The sequence below is a fragment of the Mobula birostris genome, chromosome 10 (assembly GCF_030028105.1).
Source record: "Mobula birostris isolate sMobBir1 chromosome 10, sMobBir1.hap1, whole genome shotgun sequence".
Classification (NCBI taxonomy): Eukaryota; Metazoa; Chordata; class Chondrichthyes; order Myliobatiformes; family Myliobatidae; genus Mobula; species Mobula birostris.
In genome coordinates, this window is record NC_092379.1 from 71052204 (window position 1) to 71077346 (window position 25143).

At 48.7% G+C, this 25143-nt stretch overlaps 1 protein-coding gene across 2 annotated transcripts in view; it reads left to right on the forward strand.

Moving 5' to 3' along the window:
• Positions 1–25143, forward strand: part of btk (Bruton agammaglobulinemia tyrosine kinase) — a 113708-nt gene that overhangs the window by 34070 nt on the left and 54495 nt on the right. The window contains exons 2-6 of one of the 2 annotated variants that reach the window (XM_072270457.1): positions 9579–9729; positions 11518–11622; positions 19470–19551; positions 23449–23577; positions 24488–24555. In XM_072270457.1, the coding sequence (XP_072126558.1) occupies positions 9604–9729; positions 11518–11622; positions 19470–19551; positions 23449–23577; positions 24488–24555 (510 nt within the window). In that variant the 5' untranslated portion in view covers positions 9579–9603. The remainder of the gene's footprint in view (positions 1–9578; positions 9730–11517; positions 11623–19469; positions 19552–23448; positions 23578–24487; positions 24556–25143) is intronic. The other variant, XM_072270458.1, reaches the window with a different exon arrangement.

Genomic DNA, 25143 nt, shown 5'->3' on the forward strand with positions numbered 1-25143 from the left:
CCATCAGAGAGAGAGAGAGGATCGCTCGAGTACTGGGGCCTTCTTCTGACAGCAGCGCAAACCACCATGTTTCAGTCTCCTGCGACACTTCAGTTGGCGACATGGGTGAGGAACCAGGTCATCTACAGGGCTGCACACATGTGGTTTACATGGGAGATCAGAGAATATGACCTTAATGCTGTGACTGCCTCTAGAGGGACACGAACGGCAAACTGGATAATGTAACTTATGGTAAAGAAGCTATTTATTTTAAGGAATAACAAATGATCAGCTGAAGAACCGGGACAAGCTGTATGGGAGGAAAGAAGCCCCTGTACGACAGCGCCTCTATTTCCTCTGGAGTCTGCGGAGGTTTGGCATGATTGTAAACCTTGGCAAACTTCTATAGATGTGTGGTGGAAAGTGTGCTGACTGGCTGCATCATAGCCTGGTATGCTTTTGGATGGAAAGTCCTACAGGAGGTAGTGGATTTGGCCAGAACCTCACGGGTAAACCCCTCCCCATCATTGAGCACATCTACATCTCACTTTAAGGTCTCTTTATTTTGCGTGTTGTTTTTTGCTATTTATTTATATTTGCCTTTGCACAGTTTGTTGTCTTCTATGGTCTTGCTCTTTCACTGATCCTGTTTACAGTTACTATTCTATAGATTTGCTGAGTCTGCCCGCAGATAAAGAATCTCAGGGTTGTATGTGGTGACATGTATGTACTCTGATAATCAATTTTACTTTGAACTCTGAGCTGTCGATGTTTTGGTTTGAAATCCCGCATGGCGACAGAATCTTTTAAAGAGTTACTTCGTTGACAAGAATTTCCACTGCACTCCAAGAATGGGATGTGGGAATAGAATTGCGATGTGGATGGGGGAAGTAGTCTACTTCAGCATGTCAACAGGGGTGAAGGAACCAGGAACTGAGATGGCTGCTAACCTCTCTACTTGACATTGGGGAATTAAGTCCATGTTGCCCTGGTAACTCCTGAGGGGTGGCACTCCCAATCCAAAGGACAATGAGGAAAGGTGTTATCACTCACAGAACCCCTACTTTATAGACAAGAGAAAATCTGCAGATGCTGGCAATCCGAGCAACACACACCAAATGCTGGAGGAACTCAGCAGGCCAGGCAGCATCTATGAGAAAGAGTACAATTGATGTTTTGGGCCGACACCCTGCAGGCAAGACTAGAGAAAAATAGACGAGGAGTAGATTTAAAAGGTGGGGGGAGGGAAGGGAGAAGTACAAGGTGGCAGGTGAAACTGGGAGGGGAGGGGTGAAGTAAAGAGCTGGGAAGTTGATTGGTGAAGGAAATACAGGGCTGGAGAAGGGGGAGTCCTATAGGAGAGAACAGAAGGCCATGGAAGAAAGAAAAGGGGGTAAGGGCACCAGAGGGAAGCAATGGGTAGGCAAGAAGATGTGGTGAGAGAGGGAAAGTGGGGGGAATGGTGAAGAAGGGGCATTACCTGAAGTTCAAGAAATCAAAGTTCATGCCAACAGGTTGGAGGCTACCCAGACGAAATATAAGGTGTTGTTCCTCCAACCTGAGTGTGGCCTCATCACCACAGTAGAGGAGGCCATGGATTGACATACTGGAATGAGAACAGGAAATGGAATTAAAATGGCTGGTCACTGGGAGGTGCCACCTCTCCTGGGGGATGAAGTGTAGATGCTTGATGGATCTGCTCTCATTCCAGAATGAAGATGTCCTCCATTTTCAAAGAAAGGGGTTTCCCTTCCTCCACCATCTACGCTGCCCTCAACTGCATCTTTTCCATTTCATGTACGTCTGCCCTCACCTCATTTTCCTGCCAGCCCACCAGGGACAGGGTTCCTTTTGTCCTCACCTACCACCTCACCAGCCTCCGCATCCAGCACATAATTCTCCAGAGCTTCTGCCACCTCCACCAAGCACATCTTTCCCTCTCCCCACTTTCTGCTTTCTGCAGGGATTGCTCCCTACGCCACTCCCTTGTCCATTCGTCCCTCCCTCCTGGCACTTACCCTTGCAAGTGGAGCAAGTGCTATACCTGCCCCTACATCTCCTCCCTCACTACCATCCAGGGCCTTAAACAGTCTTTCCAGGTGAGGCGACACTTCACCTTTGAGTCTGTTGGGGTTATATACTGTGTCCGGTGCTCCCAGTATGGCCTCCTGTAAATTGGTGAGACCCGATGCAGATTGGGAGATCGCTTCGCCGAGCATCTATGCTCCGCCTGCCGGAAAAAGCGAGATCTCCCAGTGGCCACCCTTTTTAATACCACTTCCCATTCCCAATCAGGTATGTCCAGCCATGGCCTCCTCCACTGTCACGATGGAGGAGCAACACTTTATATTCTGTCTGGGTAGCCTCCAACCTGATGGCATGAACATTGATTTCTTGAACTTCTGGTTATGGCCCCCCTTCATTACTCCCATCCCCTTTTCCCTCTCTCACCTTCTCTCCTGACCTGCCCATCACCTCCCTCTGGTGCTCCTCCCCCTTTCCTTTCTTCCATGGCCTTCTGTCCTGTCCTATCAGACTCCCCCTTCTCCAGCCCTGTATCCCTTTCACCAATCAACTTCCCAGCTCTGTACCACCCTTCCCCCTCCAGGTTTCACCTATCATCTTGTGTTTCTCCCTCCCCTCCTCCACCTTTTAAGTCTACTCCCCTGTCCTGCCGAAGGCTGTCGGCCTGAAACTCTTTTCTGTAGATGCTGCCCTGGCCTGCTGAATTCCTGCAGCATTTTGTGTGTGTTGCTCGCTTTTTGGAGACGCTGAGTTTCTGACATGGCTTACTTGGGCTTTAGTTAACTTTACTTTGAGTACTGCTGATGGGATCAGGACGATGCAATCCAGTTCCTTGGCGTGTAAGGCTCGTAAAGGAGAAGGCAGTGTGCTAAACAGGGCAATCTTATCTCAGTGTAAGTGTAAAAAGTGGCTTCCATGCCTTGTCATTGTTAGAATTGAACAGAATAAAACTGTTCGTGGCAGGGGTGTCTGTGTATCACTCGTCATATGGAAGACAGGTCCAAATCCTCACCAGTGAGGAACGGTGACACTGCTGTTGGAGTCACTTCCTCACAGCGTCAGAGAGTCAAGTACGTTCCCGACCCCGCGTGCTGCCTGTGTGCAGTTTGTTCTTCCTGCGACTGGGTGCGCCTCTCCTGGGAGCTCGAGTTTCATCTCACATCCCAAAGACGTGCAGCTTTGTGGGTTAATTTGCCCCTCGTGTGCCTGAGGGTGGTGGAATGTACCAGTGTGGATTTGAGTCGGTGCGTGGCTGATGTTCAGCGTGGACTGCATTCTGTGCTGTATTTCTCGAGACAGTGGAACCGGCCTTCAGTGCAGCGAGGAGTAGGTGCAAGCAAAAGCAGTGCCTCTGTTTCCAGTCTACGTGCTGGCTTCCAGAATATGTTGCAGATGAGTTCAGGTTTGAGGACTTGGCGGGGACTGTTCTTGAATTGGGGATCTGACTCTGATTCTAAGCTGAGCAGGCCGTTGAGTTGACCATCATGACACCAATAACAACCTCCACATCAGGAGCAGGGGAAGGCCACCCGGCCCATCGCTGCTACTCCACCATTTGTTGGCGTCATGGCTGACCTGCTTTGTAAATTCAGCTCGGCATTCCATCCACCCGCCCCCCACCCCTGCCAATCACCCTATCCCTAGTAACATTTCACCCAGCCCTCCCACTACCCCATTTACCAAACATCACCTCTCACTGCTTCAAAATTATCCAAAGACTCTGTTTCCACGGCCATGTGAGAAGAGAATTCCAAAGACTCACAGCCTCGGGAGAGAGAAAAGTTGCTCAAGTAGGATTAGGGTTATATGGAATGGTAGATTCCAGATCTGATAGTTGTAGGAAAGTGGTTGTTCCTTTCTCTACAACCTAAAATCAAGTATTCTCTAATATTAACTGGTTCCTCTCTCCACGGATGTTACTTGACTGGCTGAGTTCTTCCAGCAATCCTCTTTGTGTTTGAAGTGCTCCCTCACTCATCTAAACTCCTCCAACTCCTCAGAATTTTCCCGAGTGCTCTGTTAGAGGGAGCACCCCACTGCGTTGGGCAAGGCCTGTTGGAGTGTAGAGAGGAGGAAGTGAGGAAGATCAGCACACTTGGAGGGAGGTTCTGAGAAAATCAGGCAGTTTTGAAGATGCGGCAAAGGGGCCAGTTGAGATGCAAAGAAAAGATGCAGATACTGGAAATCTGAGATAAAGATAAGAAAATGCTGGAAACACTCAACGGGTCAAACAGCATCTGTGGAGAGGGAAACACTAAAAGTTTCAAGTCAATGTTACAATGTAAGTGTGTCATAAGTAGTGGAGAAGGGCGAGGGGCAGAGAGAACAGGGGGACTGTCCGTGCGAGGGTGGGAATCCTGAGAGGCTGAATAATGCAGGGGCAGGGAGAGAGTTTTAACCATGGCCGCTCTGTCAAGGGGGACACGAATAGGGAGAGAGAAATGAGTACCATGTGAGGGGGAACAACTTTGGAGCCATGAGCAAGAGTCACATAGAGTGGCAGGTTATCTGAAATACACAAGTAAGCTAGGAATAACCAGAGGTCAGGCAGTGGCTGTGGAGAGAGAAAGTCACAGAGAGTGCTGCACTGTGGGAGGGGCGGTATTGAGAGAGTTCTGATCTCCCAGTGGCCACACATTTTAATCCCACATCCCATTCCCATTCTGATATGTCTATCCGCGGCCTCCCCTACTGTAAAGATGAAGCCACACTCAGGTTGGAGAAACAACACCTTATATTCTGTCTGGGTAGCCACCAACCTGATGGCATGAACATCGACTTCTCTAACTTCCGCTAATGCCCCACCTCCCCCTCATACCCCATCTGTTATTTATTTACATACACACATTCTTTCTCTCTGTCTCCTTTTTCTCCCTTTGTCCCTCTGACTATACCCCTTGCCCATCCTCTGGGTTTTCCCCCCTCCCCCTTTTCCTTCTCCCCGGACCTCCTGTCCCAGGATCCTCTCGTATCCCCTTTTGCCAATCACCTGTCCAGCTCTTGGCTCCATCCCTCCCCTCCTGTCTTCTCCTATCATTTTGGATCTCCCCCTCCCCCTCCCACTTTCTACTAGGTCTTCTTTCAGTTAGTCCTGACGAAGGGTCTCAGCCCGAAACGTCGACTGTACCTCTTCCTAGAGATGCTGCCTGGCCTGCTGTGTTCACCAGCAACTTTGATGTGTGTTGCTTGAAATTCCAGCATTTGCAGATTTCCTCATGTTTGAGTTCTGCATTGTTGGTGGAGCAGCACTGAGGGAATGGAGACCAACATCCGGTGCTGCTGGCAGATCATCAACTCGGTGAAAGACGCCCTTTGGTCGGCCCGAAACTTGATGATCTACCAGCACATGGAGGTGTCCGTGGCAGAATGCTGCCGACTGGCACATTCTGGGCTGCAGGAGTACGTGCTGAGGGACGCACTGAAACTCGGTGCAGCCACCGCAAGGGCCCGGTGGGGAAGGACCACAGTATAGGTTTCTCCAACCGTGGGAGTGGGAGGGGTCGGAGGCGGGGAGTATACCCCTCAACAGTGATATGGGAAACTGAACTACTGGAGCGCCACGTGGGTGGCTATAAATACGGATATGTACTAACTATAATGGAAACGTGTGTAAAGGATGGGAAGTTATTGAATGGTTTATTGTATATATTTATTTTTGAATAAAGTATATTTTGAAATTAAAAAAATACTGCACTGTGGGAGGGATGGTACTGAGGGAGTGGTGTTCTCCTGGAGGGACGGTACTGAGGGAGTGGTGTCCTCCTGGAGGGACGGTACTGAGGGAACGGTGTTCTCCTGGAGGGAAGGTACTGAGGGAACGGTGTTCTCCTGGAGGGACGGTACTGAGGGAGTGGTGTCCTCCTGGAGGGACGGTACTGAGGGAACGGTGTTGGAGTCATGTTCAGAGGCTGCATCACTGCTGGTAGCATCTGGAGCCTGCAGTGCTGAGAAGGAAGTGCTGCAGAGGCAGAACCTCAGACATGTCAGAGTGGCAGTGTGGTGCTGAAAACTCTCCCTCCAAGTATAAGTGACAGTGCAGGTTTAGGGTCAACTTCATCCGGAGTGAAATAATTGTCGAAAATGTGTACTTATGGAAAGGCACCGCATTTCTTCCATCCCTCCATCTCTGTCTCTCTATCTCCCTCTCCCTTTCTCTCTCACTCCCACTCTTTCTTGCTTTCTCCTTTTCACTCTCACTCTCTCTCTCTCTCTCTCTCTCAATCAGCACTTTGTTTTCCTCCCTGTTTTTCTCGCATTGTAACCACCTGTGCAAATGAGTGTCAAGTGGCTTATTTTAATGTTTTGGTATTCCGATTTGGGCGAAGTGTTATTACATGGAAGCATATAAAGCCCCTGGAAACAAAGTGCTGACTTGAATAGTTTCTGTTGAACTACAGTAGTACTGAGAATTTGTAACCAGAAGTCCGTTGCAAACTGTCACCTCATTGTTTCTGATACTAATCGATGTGAAGACTGCTAGAAATTAACTGAGTGATTAGAATCAAAATGCAGAAGCTCTAACCACAGCAGCACAGAGCTCACAGTGAGGGCACTAAATGCACTGTGAGGCAGAGGCTCTGTCACAGAAGTGGGTGTGGGCCTCTTTCACAGAGGCCTGGGGGCAGGGGCCTGACTGCTCTGAGGGTCTTTCTTCCCCCTTCCCTCCCGTCGTTCTCCCCTGCCTCTGCCTCCTCCTCTCCAGCTTTCCCTCTGACTGTTCTTTTTCTTTCGCTGGCTTTCATCTGTTCCATCCCATTCCCCCTTCTCCTCCTACCTCCATGCGATTTCTTCACCTGCTCTAGTTCCCTCACCCTTCTGCCTCCTGTCTTCCTCTCCCTGCAGCTTCCTCCCACACTGGTCAACCTGTCCTGATAGGTGCAGAGTGGCAGCGGTGTACAGGACGGCTCTGCAAGGGCGCTGCACGTGTGTGAAAGGCCCCGGAGCCCCCCCCCGCCCCGCCGGTGTGGTGACTCGCTCTGCAGGTGCTCCCACCGACAGCTGGGATCTTGTTACCCCGAGGCCCAGAGGAAGTAGCTCAACGTAAAGGGCTGTGTGCACTTTTGTAAAATCAGGAAGGTCCTCGGCTGAGCACTGAGCAATTTTACATGGATGCGTTCAAAGGGGAAGCAGACCTGAACTTGAGCAGATTTGGTTTCCGAGACCTTTGTTAGTTCACCAGTTCAGTGCAAGCCAAGCCCAGTGAGGGGAGCATGTACCCTGCTGAAATCAGGAGGTGTTTGGTTGGAATCTCTGGTTGTGATCCTACTAGCAAGACAAGAGGCAATGTAGACAATAGACAATAGGTGCTGGAGTAGGCCATTCAGCCCTTCGAGCCAGCACTGCCATTCACTGTGATCATGACTGATCATCCACAATCAGTATACAGTTCCTGCCTTATCCACATAATCTTTGATTCCGTTATCTTTAAAAGCTCTATCCATCTCTTTCTTGAAAGCATCCAGAGACTTGGCCTCCTCAGCCTTCTGGGGCAGAGCATTCCATATATCCACCACTCTCTGGGTGAAAAAGTTTTTCCTCAACTCCGTTCTAAATGGCCTACCCCTTATTCTCAACTGAGGCCTCTGGTTCTGGACTCAACCATCAGCGGGAACATGCTTCCTGCCTCCAGTGTGTCCAATCCCTTAATAACCTTATATGTTTCAATCAGATCCTCTCTCATCCTTCTAAATTCCAGTGTATGTAAGCCCAGTCGCTCCAATCTTTCAACATATGACAGTCCCGCCATCCTGGGAATTAACCTTGTGAACCTACGCTGCACTCCCTCAATAGCAAGAATGTCCTTCCTCAAATTTGGAGACCAAAACTGTACACAATATTCCAGGTGTGGTCTCACCAGGGCCCTGTACAGCTGCAGAAGGACCTCTTTGCTCTTATACTCAATTCCCCTTGTTATGAAGGCCAGCATGCCATTAGTTTTCTGCACTGCCTGCTGTACCTGCATGCTTACTTTCAGTGACTGATGTACAAGAACACCTTCGACCCTCATAACTCTTTGTAATACTGAAGCACCATCTGCTTTCTAATACTGTATCTTCATTCTGATATTGCCTTTCACTTTAATGGTATGTGTTACTCACTGACATACTTACATTTGGAGTGGTCTATCAGGACGGCATCCAAAACAAAGCTTTTCACTTTATCTTGGTACATGTGCCAACAATAAGCCAATTACCAAATACCAGTTACCGCCAGGGTACCGTTCGACACAACAGAGAGCCCGAAATTGTTTCACACTGACTGATGTGCTTTTGGAGGGTGATGTCGGGAGCAGAGACCAATCAGAGCGCTGCAAGGTCACAGTCGAAGTTTGTTACCTTCTGCACAAGAACGTGTCTGCAGACTTGCTTGCCACCATATTAGAAGCATGTTGCATCATATCAGTGTTTGGAATGAACATATAGCTGGGGTGAGTGGGTGGGGGAATTCCTGGTCGGGAGCACCAGGGGCAAATTGGACTGGACTTTGTGATATTATGGAGAAACACAGAGGGCTTCACCCAGAGAAAGGTTCCTGTGGCAGTGTGGCCCTCTTGCAGTGGGGTGTCTAGATCAGGCACAATGACTGAGCTTTGGGCCGAGAGGTGCTCACGCTGCCTGAACCGAGACCTGAGGGCACTGTGTGAAACTGTCTGTGGACCAAAGAAACGTGTGGGGCCAGAGCCAGATCAGTTCTTCAATCAGAAATGGGAGGGCTGTGTATCCAGTGAAGGCAGGTCAGGGACTTGAGGGCCATCTGCGACACAGAGCGCAGGGTGTACAGGGTCTGAGCACCATTAGTTCAGCTGTGAGGTTCATTGCTGGCCTCCCCAACAGTTGTTCACAGGCACTGAACAACGATGACCTGAGCACGGTAACTGAAAGATGTCTCAGCCTGGAGACTGTGACAAGAGGAAAGAGAATAATCCATGGCTGGGTTATAGGGCAAGAATGGACAGGCTAGAACTTTATTGCTTAGTGTGTATGAGACTGAGAGGTGATCTTATAGAGTCATATGAAGCCATGAGGGGCCTAGATTGCGTGATTGTATTCAGTTCTCTTTCACAGAATTGGGGAATCAAGAACTATACGGCATGGGCTGAGGTGAAAGGGCAATGACTTAGTAGGGATCTGAGTGGCAACTTTTTCAACGAATGGTGATATGCATGGAACGATCCACCAGAGGCAGTGGTTGAAGCAGGTGCAAAAGTCATTTGGACAGGTACATGGATAGGAAAGGTTTAGAAGGTTATTGGCCAAATACAGGCAAATGGATTAGCTTGGGTGGAGCATCTTGGCTAGCAAGGACCAGTTGGGCTGAAAGGCCTCCTTGCTGAACGACCAGAGGAGAGAAAGTTGGCACCTTCAGGGGAGAAAGGAGAGTCTCAGCACCTTCAAGAGAGGGGGAAGTCAGAAGCTTCAAGGGAGTGGGAGACTGCAACTTCAGAGGAGGAGAGAAAGGATCCCCTCCCGGGCTTTGGGAGGAAGCCTGGTGAGTGGGTGTGTTTCTGTTTCTACTTGAGATGCATTTCCTGTGTATTTGGGGTTAATGTGTTTTGGTGGTTTCTCTCTGTGCAGACCTACCCCCCCTTCAGACGGAGTCATGGAGGAAGTGTTCATTAAAAGGTCGCAGCAGAAGAAGAAGACCTCCCCGCTAAACTACAAGGAGAGACTGTTCATTCTGACTGACACCAAGATCTCCTACTATGAGTATTTCAGTGAGCGGATGGTAAGTGAAAACTTTTTAGGAGTTGACTCTGGCACCAATCAGTCGAATCGCTAAACAACAGTTCGTTCAAAGATCAGCTTCCATAGGATCTCTCAACAACATTCAGTCTGCACCATTTGACCTCTCTGTCTATGACTTCCCGCCCGGTTACAACAGGGCCCAATGTAAGCTTGAGAAACAACTTCTTATCCTCTGTCAGGGCACGTTACATAACCCTGCAGGGGTCGATAATGAATTTTCCAGTTACAGATAACCTGCCACATGTTGTCAATCTTCTCCCTCCTTTCTCTTCCATTTGTATGTCCTGACCCGGTCAGCACCTCCAAGAGGGCTGGGCTGTACAGCTTCACCCAGGCTTCCCAACATTAGCACCTTGCTACCCAGAGAAAGGAGTTAACTGTCTGTGTACTGGGTGTTTATTATTTCACCCCTTCACATGCTCTGTTCCACCCATTCCCCTCTGCCAACTTCTCTACCACCTAGATTAACTCAGTTTCTTTCTTTCCCAGTTCTGGTGAAGAGTCCCAACTTGAAACATGGACCGTTCCTCTTTCTGTAGATATTGCCTGATCTGCCAAGTGTTTCAAACAGTTTCTGTGTTTATTTCGGGATTCTGGCATCTGCGTTTTGATTTGCTTTGCCTTGTTTGACATTCAGTCCCACCTTCTTTTAATAATAATAGATAATAATAACTTTATTTATATAGCACCTTTAAGACGCTGGCTCAAAATGGTTTACACAGATTGTAGAGATAAATCAATATAGTGATAAAAATGGAAGACAAAGTTAGTAGCATTATATAGAATAAAGTGTAATCGAATATACCATATAAATGTATTCAGTGTTAAAAGGCATTAAGTGATCCTATAAGTAAGCTGAATTAAAAAGGTAAGCTTTTAGACAGCACACATAAAAAATGCTGGTGAACGCAGTGGGCCGAAGTGTTTTGAAATGACCCTTTTGTTGCTTATCCGGTTCCTTATCTCCTCCCAGCTCAGGACTGGCTCGTGCTGTGCAGGGTTACCCCTCCACCACTGAGCAAGAGCCCTGGCATCTCAGAAACCATGGAGAAAGGAGTACCTTCTTCAAGCAGTGGAGATCTTAGGGGGCTTCACCGGTCAGATGTTGAGATGTTTCCACTTGTGGGACAGAGTTACCCGATCAGGGGCTGGTCAGTGGATATTGAGCTGAGGAGAAATGTCTTCACTCAGAGGGGCTTAGCATTGGAACTCTGTCCCCAGAGGCCAGATTATTAAATAAATTTAAGTGGGGATGGAGAACTATTTGAGGAATAGAGGATTTGAGGTTATGGGGAACAGACAGAGAAGAGGAGTTGAAGCCAGCACAGACTAGCCATGATCAGATTGAGTGGTGGAACTGACTTGAGGGGCTGAGTGGCCTCCACCTGCTCTTACTGTCTCCCGTTCTTGTTTTGGTTCCAGGCAGCCTGAAGGAGGTGGGTTTGGGCTCCAGTTAATCTACTGCTGGCACCGCTGTCTCTGTATTGGCTTCAACACCTCCTGTGGGTGTTATGTATAACCGTGACAAAGGCAGGGAGGGGCTGTGATACTGCCTGCGACGACAGATCAGATGCAGAGCAACCGCTCAAAAATGAACTGAGGTTTCGGCAGTGTCACAACTTTATGAAGAGGCAAGCTGTGACCGGCATCTTTATGGAGAGTGGTCAGTGCTGGGGCAGCCTGTGAGTGAGCTGTACAACTCACAGAGAACTGAGCAACAGCCCGGGAGCAGGTGCAGTCACTAAAGCTTCATCTGTTTTCCCTCCAGAAACGGGGAGGCAAGAAAGGTTCGATTGAGCTGGACAAGATCAAGTGCGTGGAGGTGGTGAGGGCCGAGGAGAACTGCCCGATCGAAAGGCAGTACCCATTCCAGGTCAGTCAGCATTTATCAGCTTCCTGAGGAATTACTCTCATGATACTGGGATACAGTATTGGAAAGGCACACCTCCCTCCCCCAGCTGGAAATGTGCTCTGTGACATTAACACTTAGTGCTTGACCAGGCCCTTCGTGTAGGCTTATCCAGAGGATTAAGATGAATGGGCCCACAGGCAACTGGTTATTTGCTTATTTATTGCCATACAGAGCGAAATAGGCCCTCCCAGCCCTTTCAACCACGCTGCCCAGCAATTTAACCCTCACCTAATTACAGCACAATTTACAATTGCCAATTCATCTATCAACTGGCACGTCTTCAGATGGTGGGGGGAAACCAGAGCTCCTGGAGGAACCCTCGTGGTCACGGCGAGAACGTACAAACACTTTACAGACAAAATTCAGAATTGACAGATGGTAGCGGTTAATGGGACTTACTCTGGCTGGAGGTCCATGACTAATGGTGTTTCGCAGGGACCTCTGTCATTTGCGATTTATGTAAATGACTTGGAGGAGAACGTGGACGGGTGGGTTAGTAAGCTTCGCAGTTGGCGGTGTTGTGGCTCGCGGGCAATACGGTGGGATATAGATCAGTTGCAGATATAGGGGGAGAGATGGCATCTGGAGGTGAACCTGGCCGAGTGTGAGGTGTTGCACTTTGAGAAGTCCAAGGAGCAGTACACAGTTAATCAAGTTTGTTGTCATACACGTGTCCTGCCAGATGAGACGGGACCCTTAACAGTGTTGATACACTGGAGTCCAAATCCATACCTCCCTTAAAGTGGCTGCACGGGTTGATAGGATGGTAAGGAGAAGGCACATGGCATACTTGCTGTTATTAGTTGAAACATTCAGTTCAAAATTAAGCTGTGTTGCATCTTTATCAAGCCCTGGTTAGGCTGCATCTGGAGCACAGCTTTCAGTTCTTGTTGTCCTAGTATTGAGAGGATGTGGAACCTTGGAGAGGCTGCAGAAGAGATATACCAGGACGTTGCCTGGATTAGAGGGCATCTGCTACAGAGAACTTGAGTTGTTTTCTCTGGAGTGGCAGAGACTGAGGAAAGACCTGACAGAAGTTTATATTATGAGAGACATTGATACGGTCGTCATCGTTGTCGTTGTGCCTATCCCTCGAGGTCAAGGATGATGGTCTTCGTTCTGAAGAAGTGGCCCACAGAGCGAAGACGCCTGTGCGTGTATTTGTTTAACGTGTACTTGATGTTGCACTCCAAGAAGCACACGATACTTCACAAATCAGCCAACTGATTCCAATGGCATGGAAACCACGGCGATCAGAGCTGATAGATTTGTTGCAGCCTTCATCCGCCTTCACAGCTGTTGAGTTCGAAGTAACTTTGTCGGCCTGTTCCACCATTGAGGTCTTGGTTGGATTGTTCTTTGTCAGGGACCTCACTCTCGACCTTACTGCCATGGGTGACCCTACCAGGAGCATAGCTCCAGACAGCATTGCTCTCGGGATCACAGGACCACACAAGCTTCTCCACCACGACAAGGTGACAATCCACGGAGAAGACTGATACGGTCCAATATATCAAAATGTTTAATTCCAGAGGATGTGCATTTCAGGTGTCTGCCTGTTCAAAGGAGATGTATGGGGCAGGTTTTTAACGTAGAAACTGGTGAAATGCACTGGTGTTGGTGATAGTTAAGGCAAATATAATAGAGGCATTTTGCTAGGCACATGAATGTGTAGAGCATGAAGGGATATGTGTTGGAGACTAGTTTAGTTTCTAGTTTAATTAGTTTAGCACAACATCGGCCTGTTCCCGTTCAGTGATAGCCCTGTGCCATTTCTATCTTGTCCTCTGAATTCTAGCAGAAGAATTCGCTTTTCAGTAAACAGACGATCATACCTGGTTAATGAATAAATCAGATTCTGTTTGTCTTGTGAGCAGCTCAGGGGACATTGGAACATTAGAGTTCAACATTGCCAGTTATTGGCAGCTACATCAAGCAATTGTGAAGGTACAGTCACCAGAGTCTAGGATTGATTGAGTTAAAATATTTATTGATCTCATGTTGTCACAGCCGGGGGTGGTAGTGGGGATAAGCTCCCACTACCTATAAAGTGCTCCAAGTGGCGGGCGACTCTAACAGCCTCTGACAACAAAGTCCAGCTCTTGGCCGTCACATGTGGTTTAGCTACCAGGCCTGGAGGAACAGTTTCTACTGACAATAGAAGGGGCACTGGCGCCTCAAAACCAGTTGTTTCGGGCATGTGGGGCTCGTCAGCCTTGGACGGCAGCCAGCCTAGGAGAAGGAAAATTCTGATTTCAAACCTCCGCTGCCTTGCAGCCATACCCACCCATGGGAAAGGCTTCAGGAGTAATCCCTGAGGAAGAAATCTGGAGCCGGGGTCCCTAAGGCAGTTTGATGTTTACAGCTTCACTCTGGCAACCTCTGTGATGACACTGGTGCCAAGCTGTATTGGCGCTTGCCCTTCCCTTGGACTACGTCAGTGACGTGGAGAGGGGGAACTTGATGCATAGGCAACAGCCGGTTCTTCAAATCTTCCGGCCCTGGAGAGGACACAGTCCACCAGAGGCCCATGATGCCCTGGGATCGACGGCTGCCTGTTACTGATCCCGCTAGGACATGCCCAGGCCCTGTCTAAGCAGTAGCACATGTCCTGGGTATTTGACTAAAACAACCTTGTCCTTGTCCAACCTTGAAATATCTGGTCCATTTTCACCCAGCCCCTGAGTGTTGTGAGGGCTGAAACACACCCATCGGAGCGGTAGTTCACCTGAGATTTTGTGTTAGAACTGAAGTGGGGAGAAACACTGCAGAAGCTGGGAACACGAAATTAAACCAGCACCCAGAAACACTCAGCGGGTCAGCATCTGGGATGAAAGGGACAGAGCTAATAATTCAGACTGATGATCTGTCATTAATACCAGACAGTATCAGCAATGAGTTCTGCCTCAGAGAAGTGGTGTGGTGGAGAGGGGGGAGGGTGGGGACTCAGAGGGGGGGGCATGGGTTGTTCATTGTGGGTGGTGTAATGAAGAGTGGAGAGAGAAAAAATAACCATATCAGTGAGGGTCAGGGTACTTGCTGGAAATCAGAAAAGGATAGGCCAACCTACCTCAGACAGATTAAATACCAATTGCAAGTGTGGGATGATGGCATTGTGGAACTGCTCAGCAGGAAGGGTAACATCCATCGCTGAGCGGGCCAGGTCTGACAGAAACTGGAAAAGATGCTTACCTGAAGTTGTAGAGTTCCTTGTTAGGTTCCGACAGGTCCAATGGAAGATAAGATGTAGAAACTTCAGCTTGCACGGGGTTGCAGTTGGTCAGACTAGGCTTACTGGGCCTCACCTAGTACGTGGAATGGCTTACTGCTCTACACCTGGCTCACACCTGACAGGCAGACAGTTTGTGTGGCTTCAGAGCTGTGTGTCAGACATGGCTATAAGCAGCACTGGGACCCCACAGGGGACCGTATTGGCTCCCTTCCTGTTCACCCGGACTTCAGATACAACACTGAGTCATGTCATCTGCAGAAATTCTCTGATGACTTACCGGTAGTTGAGTGTATAAATGGAGGATGGGAGGATGAATACAGGGTCCTGGTGGAGGACTTTGTCTATTGGTGCAAGCTGAATCATCTGTAGCTCAACATCAGTAAGACAAAGGAGATGGTGGTGGACTTTAGGAAGACTAAGCCTACACTGCTCCCTGTGACTATTGATGGTGAGGACGTGGATGTGGTGAGAACCTACAGGTACCTGGGGGTGCACCTGGATGACAGATTTGAGTGGAGCACCAACGCAGAGACTGTGTACAAGAAGAGCCAGAGTCGCCTCTTCCTCCTGAGGAGACTGAGGTCCTTTGGAGTTTGCAGGCCTCTCCTTCACATGTTCTACCAGTCTGTTGTCACCAGTACAATCTTCTATGTGGTCCTGTGCTGGGGCAATGACATCAACACGGGTGATGCCAACAGGCTCAATAAACTGATTAGAAAGGCTGGAGTCAAACTGGACACACTGGAGGCTGTGGTGGAACAAAGGACCCTACAGAAAATCCTGGCAATTCTGGACAGTGTTTCTCACCCTCTGCCTGCCACCTTGGCTGAACAGAGGAGCACTTTCAGTAATAGACTAAGACAACTGTGCTGCCCCAAAGAGCGATATATGAGGTCATTCTTACCATCGACCTATATAATGAGTCAACCTATAGCAGGGGAAGTGATGACCTCCTCCTGTTAGACTTATTGAGGTAACTTATGTTTTATTCTTTCTTACTTCTCTTCTAATATTTGTATATCTGTGCACTTGTAATGCTACTGTGACACTGTAATTTCCTTTGGTATTGAAAGAGTATCTATCTATCTATGATTGGGCACTGTTCTGGATTTGGAGGCTGGGACTGGACCCTGAGTTTTGAGATCCCTGTACTTAATCTGCTGTTCCTTGTAAGGGAGAGGCCTGTAATCCCACTCAGAGCCCCTGGAAAGGGATTGATTCAGCTCTGACACCATGCCTCTCCAATTCAGAACCTCCTGTGAAAGGAAGTAACACATTCTCTCCAATCTAGTGTTGATGGAGGAGATTGTTTTACTTTCCTAAATGTGGATACTGTCCTGGGGACCAACTTGAACGATGCTGTACCTCAGAATGGTGAAGGGTCAAGGGCACAGACTCTCTTCCTTAAAGTCCAGTTGTAAGGGGGTGATTAACTAACCTGCAGTAAATATGTGTTCTTGGAATGTAATATTTTCCTGGATATTCTAAGGGAGCATCTCACCACCTTGCACTTGGAACTGGTGCCCCTGATAAGGATTCAGAACTCTCATCTGGGCGGAATTGAGCTAGGACGGGGGGATAATGCAGTGTTTAATGTGTGAGGTGATGAGCTGATGGAAGGCTGAATGGTCTTCACAGGGTCCTCAGTTGGACGAGGAGGACCGTGCAACCACAAGGAGCCACCAGCTGATATCCCATACAGTGAGGGGACACCACAGCGGGATTACGTGCTTGGCTTGAGTGGGGAGGGAGTCATGAAGGTGATGACCTTTCTGTTGGACTGAGCTGACCCAGAGGCCCCCTGACCCAATCTGAGAGCCTAGGGCAGGCCTATAGACACGGGAAGACACACAGACATACCATTCTAAACTGATCCAAGCGAACTACCCTCAAGCCTTCCCTCTCTCCTCCTGATCCACCCAATTCCTCAAAGATCCGCTACACCCCACTACTTTGTCTTTCTTCTTATTTCCCCTCCTCCACCCACTTTATCTGCCTATCACTCACACACTCTTCCCCTGGGTCCCTTCCCTCAAGCGTTCCATACACTCATTCCACTTCCCTTGTTTCATTCCATGCTCCACCTTCCTCTCCTTTCAGACTCTATCATCGGCAGCCGTTCGGCTGGTTGAGCAGCATCTGAGTGAGAAAAGGAATTGTTGATGTTCTATGTCAAAAATCTGCATCAGGACTGGTCTATTCTTTCAGTCCAGGTGAAGGGACTTAACTGGAAACATTGACTGCCCATTCCGTCCACAGATGCTGCCTGAGCCTCTGAGATCCTCCAGCAACCCGCTTGTTGCCCTTCTTTCAGGGAAGAGAGATGGAAGCTGGAAGGGTTGCCCAGAAACACAAGAGATTCTGCAGATGCCGGAAATCCAGAGCAACGCACACAAAATGCTGGAGGAACTCAGCAGGCCAGGCAGCATCTGTGGAAATGAATAAACAAGCTGAGACTCTTCATCAGTACTGGAAAGGAAGGGGGATGAAGCCAAAGTAGGAACGTGGTGGGTGGGAAGCATGAAAACTAGAAGGCGATTGTGAAGACAGGTGAGTGAGGGTGGGGGATGTGAAGTAACAAGCAGGGAGGTGTTAGTTGGAAAAGATAAAGGGCTGAAGAAGAAGGAATCAGATAGGAGGGGGAGTGGACCATGGGAGAAAGGGGAAAAGGAGGGGCACCACGAGGAAGTGGTATTCAAGTGAGGAGAAGAGATAAGAGGCCAGATTGGGGAATTGAAGAAGGAAAGGGGAGGGGAAAATAGAAATAAATTCCTGGAATTTGGAGAAATCGATGTTCATGCCATTAGGCTGGAGGCTACCTGGACAGAGTTGAGGTGATATTCCTCCACTCTGAGAGTGGCCTTGTTGTGGCAGAAGAAAAGGCTAACATGTCAGAATGGGATTGGGGATAGAAATGAACCTCATAGAAATGAAGCTCATCAGCTGTGCCTTCAACGTCCACCCTGTCCTCAAATTTACTAGCAGCTCTCTCCCCTTTATCAATCTCTCCGACTTCATCTCTCACTACCAATATCTTTTATAAACCTCCTGTCCCTCACAGCTATGATAACTGTACCTCTTCCCACCCTGTCAAAATGTACTCCCTCATAAAAATGCGATTCCCTTTTCTCAGTTCCTCTGTCTCCACGGCATCAGGTCTCAGGATGAGGCTTTTCTTTCTAGAATATCTGAGACGTCTTTCTTCAAATCACAGGGTCTCCCTTCCTCTGCCGTCACAGGGTCTCCCTCCCTCTGCTGCCCTTACCTGCATTTCCTCCATTTTCCACTCACTCCATCCTCCTGACCGGCATAGCAGGGGTAGAGCTTACCTATCACCCCACAAGCCTTCGTAACCAGCATGTAATTCTCTGTAACTTCGGCCATCTACGATGGGATCTTACTACTAAGCTGATCTTTCCCTCCCCCACCCTCACTCTCCACTTTCGCCAGGGATCGCTCTCCATGAGACTCCCTCGTCCACTTGTCTTTCCCGACTGACCTCCCTGCTGGCTCCTCTCCCTGCAAGCTGCATTTCCCCCCTCACCACCACTCAGGTTCCCAAACACTGCTTCCAGCTGAGGCGACACTTCACTTGCAAGTCTACTGTGTTTGGTGCTCCTGGTGACGCCCGGGGTAGATTGGGGAGTAGCTTTGTCAAGCTCCTTCACTCGGTCCACAACAAAAGGCTGGATTTCTCAGTGGATGCCCATTTTAATTCACCTTCCCATTCCCATTTCAACTTGTTAGTCCATGACCTCCTCTACTTGCCACGGTGCAGCCAAACTCAGGTTGGAAGAGCAGTACCTCATATTTTGTCTGGGTAGTCTTCAATCTGATGGCATGAACATTGATTTCAGTAACCCTCAGTAATTTCTCCCCTCTCCCTGCTTTCTTTTCCCATTCCCCAGTCTGGTTCCACTCTCACCCCTTCTCTTCATCTGCCCATCACCTCTCTGTAGTTCCCTTCCTCCTTCCCCTTCTTCCGTTGTCCACTGTCCTCTCCTATTAGCTTTTCTCTCTTTTTGTCCTTTACCTTTTCCACCTATCACCTCCCAGCCTCTTACTTCATCCCTCTTCCCCTCCCTCCCTACCTGGTTTCACCTGTCAGCTGCCAGCTTGTACTCTTTCCCCTTCCTCCCACCTGTTCTTGACCCTTACCTTTTCCAGACCGGACGAAGGTTTTGGCCCAAAATGCCAACTGTTCATTCCCCTCCATACTGTAAATGAACGGCTGAGCTCCTCCAGCATTTTGAGTGTGTTGCTCAAGATTTCCCACATCTGCAGAATCCCTTGTGTGTTCTTGCATCCAGATAGGATGCTTTCTGTGGTGCATCAAGGAAAATTGGTGAGGCTTGACGGAGACATGCCAAATTTCATTAGCCTCCTTAGGAAGAAAATGCATTAGTGGGCTGTCTTGGCTGTGGTGTCTGCGTGGGGAATGGCACGGTGAGAGTCCAGGCCGGTGACGCTGAATCTGCTTGTAGCTTGTGGTGAGTCTGAGAGCTGAGGTGAGTGCCTGTGTCTGGGGGCTCTGGTGTCTCTGGCTTTTACTTACGTCTGACCTCCTCTTCCGCAGATTGTGTACGACGAAGGCCCTCTCTACGTGTTTGCAAAGAACGAGGACGTGCGCAGCCAGTGGATAAAGGAGCTGAGCAGCAGTTACGTCATGTCACTTTACTACACCGCACGGTCACAGCCGATTACTGTTAGATGGCCAAAGCCCTTAGCAGGCTTCTATTCACGTCCACTGGGAGAGCCTTTCCCTCTCGCCTTGTGCTGGGATGTTTAGGAATCGCTGGAAGTTCTAGTCACAATCCAGAGCAGGGTGGCCGTCCCCTGCAGACACTAAACGTCAGCTTAGATCCAGCTTTGTGTTTTTTTGCTTGCTGACAACGGCACCTCGAACACACTAATAATTAGAGGAACTCAGAGGGGCAGGCAGTGTCTGTGGAGAGAAATGGACAGTCAGGGACCTTCATCTGGACTAAAAGATAGAGGGGAGATACACAGTATAAAGATAGGTGGATCACTTCCAGCTATCATCTCATAGAACATAGAAATCTACAGCACATTACAGGCCCTTCAGCCCACAATGTTGTGCTGACCATGTAACCTGCTCTAGAAACGGCCTAGAATCTCCCTATCACATAACCCTCTATTTTTCTAAGCTCCATGTACCTATCTAAGAGTCTCTTAAAAGACCCTATTGTATCTGCCTCTACCCGCATCACTGGCAGTGCATTCCATGAACCCACCATTCTCTGTGTGAAAAACTTAGCTCTGACATCCCCCTTGCACTGTACCCACTTCCAGGCATCTTAAAACAGTGCCCCCTCTTGTTAGCCATTTCAGCCTGGGAAAACACCTCTGGCTTTTCACACGATCAATGCCTCTCATCATCTTGTACACCTCTATCAGGTCACCTCTCATCCTCCATCGCTCCAAGGAGAAAAGGCCAAGTTTACTCAACCTATTCTCATAAGGCATGCTCTCCAATCCAGGCAACATCCTTGTAAATCTACTTTGTACCCTTTCTGCGGTTTCCACATCCTTCCTGTAGTCGACATTTCGGGCTGAGACTCTTCATCAGGACCGGAAGGGAAGGGGGATGAAGTCAAAATAAGAAGGTCGGGGGAAGGGAGGAAGGTGGAACTGGGAAAGGGGGAGGGCGTGAAGTAAAGAGCTGGGAAGTTGGTAGGTGGAAGAGATGAACGGCTGGAGAAGGGGGAATCTAATAGGAGAGGGTAGAAAACCAATTTAGAAAGGGAAGGGAGAGAAGCACCAGAAGAAGGTGATGGGAAGGTGAGGAGATAAGGTGAGGGAGGGAAATGGGATGGGAAATGGTGAAGGTGGTGAGTCAGCTACTGGAAGTTTGAGAAATCGATGTTTGTGAGACCAGGTTAGAGGCTACACAGTTGAAATAGAAGGTGTTGCTCCTCACCTCCTCTCTTGGCCAAGCCCCTCTGCCTTAGCCATAAGAAAATAACACTTACCCCTAAATCGATGCAATTGACAGGAAAAGTGTTGTGTTGGGAGCACTCTGGGGAGAACACAGAGAAGATTCACTGGGACATGGCTTGGACGGGAGGACTGGAGATTGGGGTAAAGTGGATAGGCGGGGTCATATTCCCTCGAATGAAGTAGGCTAAGGAATGACCTGACAGGTAATAAGAGGCATGGATGGGTTGGATAAGTCAGAATCTTTTTTTTTCCCCATGGTAGAGCGCTAACACCAAGAGGGCATCAGTGTGAGAAGTTTTAAAGGGATATGAGGAATTTTTTTAGATACAGAGAGTGATTGTTATCTAGAACATGTTGCCAGAGGAAGTGGTGAACTCAAACACGATCACTTCATTTAAGAGACATTTAGACACATACTTGAATAACCAAGGTTATAGGAGGATGCAGTTCTCATGTGGGCAGATTGAATCAGCGTGGGTGGGCAAAAAGGTCAGCACAGGCATGATGGGTTGAATGGCCTTCTTGGCATCTGGATCGACGCCTCCAATTAACCATATTTATGTTAGCTTGTTTAAAACTGACAGTGTTAGTCTTGGTGATAACTAGCATCTTGATAATCTCTGATCATTTACAATGAGTTCATCATTGTATAAGCAAGCAGTGAGTTAATAATCTTAGAGATAGTTTTGCTTTGTTAATCTCTCTGATAACCTATATTAGCCACAGTCTCTCTGAAACTACAGAGGTGCTAACAACTCAATATTGTGCTGGGGTTTGCTCGGTGTTAATTGCTGAGAGCACCAGGGCTGATTAAGTTCCAGCAACACACACAAAATGCTGGAGGAACTCCGCAGGCCAGGCAGCATCTATGGAAAAGAGTAAACAGTTGATGTTTCAGGCCGAGACCCTTCGTCAGGACTGGAGAAAAATATGAGGAGTCAGAGTAAGAAGGTGGGGGAGGGAAGGAAGAAACACAAGATGAGAGGTGAAACTGGGAGGGGGAGGGGGAGGGGTGAAGTAAAGAGCTGGGAAGCTGATTGGTGAAAGAGACACAGGGCTGGAGAATGGGGAGTCTGATGGAATAAGACAGAAGCCAAGGAGGAGCACCAGAGCGAGGTGATGGGCAGCCAAGGAGATAAGGTGAGAGAGGGAAATGGGGATGGAGAATAGTGAAGGGGGCGGGGCATTACCGGAAGTTTGAGAAATCGATGTTCATTCAATCAGGTTGGAGGCTACCCAGACAGAATACAACGTGTTGCTCCTCCAACCTGAGTGTGGCCTCATTGCGACAGTAGAGGAGGCTGTGGACTGACATATCGGAATGGGACTGGGAAGTGGAATTAAAAAGTGTGGCATTTCATTGTTCATTAGGGGTGTTAATCCATTGCAGGTCTTATCCTAAATATTAGTCAAACTGGGTAATCTGTTTGATGGTTGGTGGAACAAATTAGAATGTCGACAATAAATGTGGAATAGGATAAAAAGTGAAGTTAGAAGGAAAATCAGAAAAAGCATAAAAAAATCTGAGCAAATACTGAATGCTAATGGTTTAGATCTGAATGTGGGAGAAGTTTCGGCTGGGATTGGTCTGTGATTGGGTGTAAGTATCAAGTGGTGTTGGTCAATGAGTCTCAGGGTGTAAGAACCTGTGTAGTTTTCAAAATATGACAATATTAATATTAATGTTTCTTAAGCTCTCGGATCATTTGTAGGCAGTGAGTGTGTCATAGTTTTACAGCACAGAAATGAGGTATTTGGCCCATCACATCCATGCTGATCTTTATTGCCTGTCTACATCAATCCCATTTGCTCACATCAATTCTGCACCCTTCTGTGTCTTACCTATTTAAATACCGGTCAAAATGTCTTTTAAGCATAGGGATTGTATCCTATTCCACCACCTCCTCTGGTAATGAGTTCCAGATACTAACCACTCTGTGTGAAAAAGAAAACTTACCCTTCAGATCCCTTTGATACTCTTTTCCCTTACCTTAACCTATCCCTCCTTGTTTTTGATACCCTTACCATAAAAAGGGAATAAGGAAAAACAACAGGGGGAAAGATCTTTACTGTCTCCCCATCCTTGCCTCTCATAGTCTTATATACCAGCCTCGGGCGAGCTCTCATCCCTTTTAACTTCATGGAAGCCGAACCCAGACTGTGCAATATCTCTCCCCACTTGAGATAACATGCCAGTGTATCTCCTCTGCACTCTCTTCCAGTGCAATCACAGTTTCTCTATAATGTGGGGATCGTAACTGCACAGTAAGTGGGGCCGAACCAGTACCATGACTTCCCAGTAATGATGCCCTGTGCTCTGACCAGAGCAGGCAAGCACACCATGTGCCCTATCTACCTGTGAGGCCACTCTCAGGGAGTCGTGGGCAGACCCTGAGGTCTCTCTGCTTGTTACTATTCCCCCGGTGTCTCACCGTTTCCTGTACATGTCTTACCTGTGTTTGACTTGTGGTTTTGGTTACAGGCACAGTGTTCTGTGTGATCTGGGGAGTTTGATTACATTTGGGTCAGGGTGTGGAATGGATGGGGTGAGACTGCCACCTCTTGTACTGAATTGATCCCTGTCTCGGTTTCAGGGATTCGCTTCAACCAGGAGCTCATGCAGAAGTACCACCCATGTTTTTGGATAGAGGGAGAGTGGTCCTGCTGTCAACAGTCGGCCAAAAACGCCCCTGGATGCTGTGTTATCCAAGCGATGAATGCATGTAAGGGTCCCCTGCTTTTCAAAATCATGGCAGGTTCTGCCTCCTCCTCCTTACCTGCTGTCCCCGTGATTGACACAGTTTTATCCATGGAGTCAGGACCATACCGGTGGAAACAGGCCACTTGCACCACTGTGTCTACGGCCGACTGGTTGTCCCATCTGCCCACATTTAGCTGACCGCTCTCTAAACTCTCCTATCAGTGCGGCACTGAGGGAAGGCTGCACTGTGACAGCATGAAACGGGCCCTCCGGCCCATTGAGCCTGCATCGACTCTCGTCCACTATTTATCACTCATCTGACCCCCATGATGTTTTATTTTCATGAAGTTCCCCCCACCCCGATTCAACCTTTCACCTACCCACTCGGGGCAAGTCACAGCAGCCAATTAACCTACCAATAGGATGTGGGAGGGAGCAGGAGCAGCATCGAACCCTGGTCTCCAACACTCGGAGGCTGCTGCTCTGCCACTGTGTCCTGAAGCCGGATTAAGGCTGCTCAACAACCTGTAGAAGTGGGGCAGAGGGTGAAACCCAATGTCTCGGGAACCACTCTGGAAAGAATTCCTTCCCCGCCCCCCCCCGTGACATTAGGGCATTCACAGGAAACACCGAACCAGTCTGTGCACAGATGCTCCCACAAGGTTGAGAGCAGGAACTACTGGGGGAACTCCTCTGATTTTAATGTTATCAGTGCGGGGATCTACTATACAGAGGCAAAATGGGATTTTAAATGTAACAGGTTATTGAAGGAAACTCTCAGAGCTGCACTCTGTGACAGGGTGTGGTGTTCCCTCAGTAGAACCAAGGTCTCTTCCAGTGGGACTGCGCCCAGCTAACAGTTCACACTGGAGGGAAAGTCTTTTAAGGAAGGAAAGATATATTATAGTAATCCCAAGATATTTTGCTTGCAGTTCAGACATCTGGAACCTCCCGGCGTAAATCCAGGAAGCCCCTCCCACCAACCCCGAAGGAAGAACAGGTAAATGATTGCCCTCTGGAATTCCCTACAATTCTCTTTCTGCACACACCCTCTGGATTCCCCCTAATGTTTGACTTTTCTGCTGACACCGTATCCCCGACATACTGCCTCTCCACCCTGATCTCACCTTCTCTCTCCTCCCCACTGTCTGTAGCCTCCAACCGTTCTCTCAGGGGGTGCTCCTGCCCCTAGATCTCAGTACTACCAAGCCACTGCGGTGTGAGGTGTGAGTTAATCACCAAACCCTAGGTGTTTTGGAGAGTCCACTCAGGAGAGGTGATGACTCGCGCCCCCCCATCCCCCACTCCTGGGAAGATCTGGCGGGTCGGGGTGGGGGGAGTTTGGCTCCGTCCGGTCTAGCCGGGAGTGTGTGATGGTGTCCTGTCTAAAGTGGGCACCATTGATCAACAATACCCTGAACCCACAAATTCCCTGCACCTGGAGCGGGAGGGAGTAGGGGAGGCATGAAAGACTTGTGTGGGGCAGGAAGCCGGCAGCTCCAGAGAACAGTGGAGACAGGCCAGAGTTGCTCCCCCTGGGGCGAGGTTTGCACTCCTCTCCCCTCCCACCATCCTCCTGCTCCCTGTA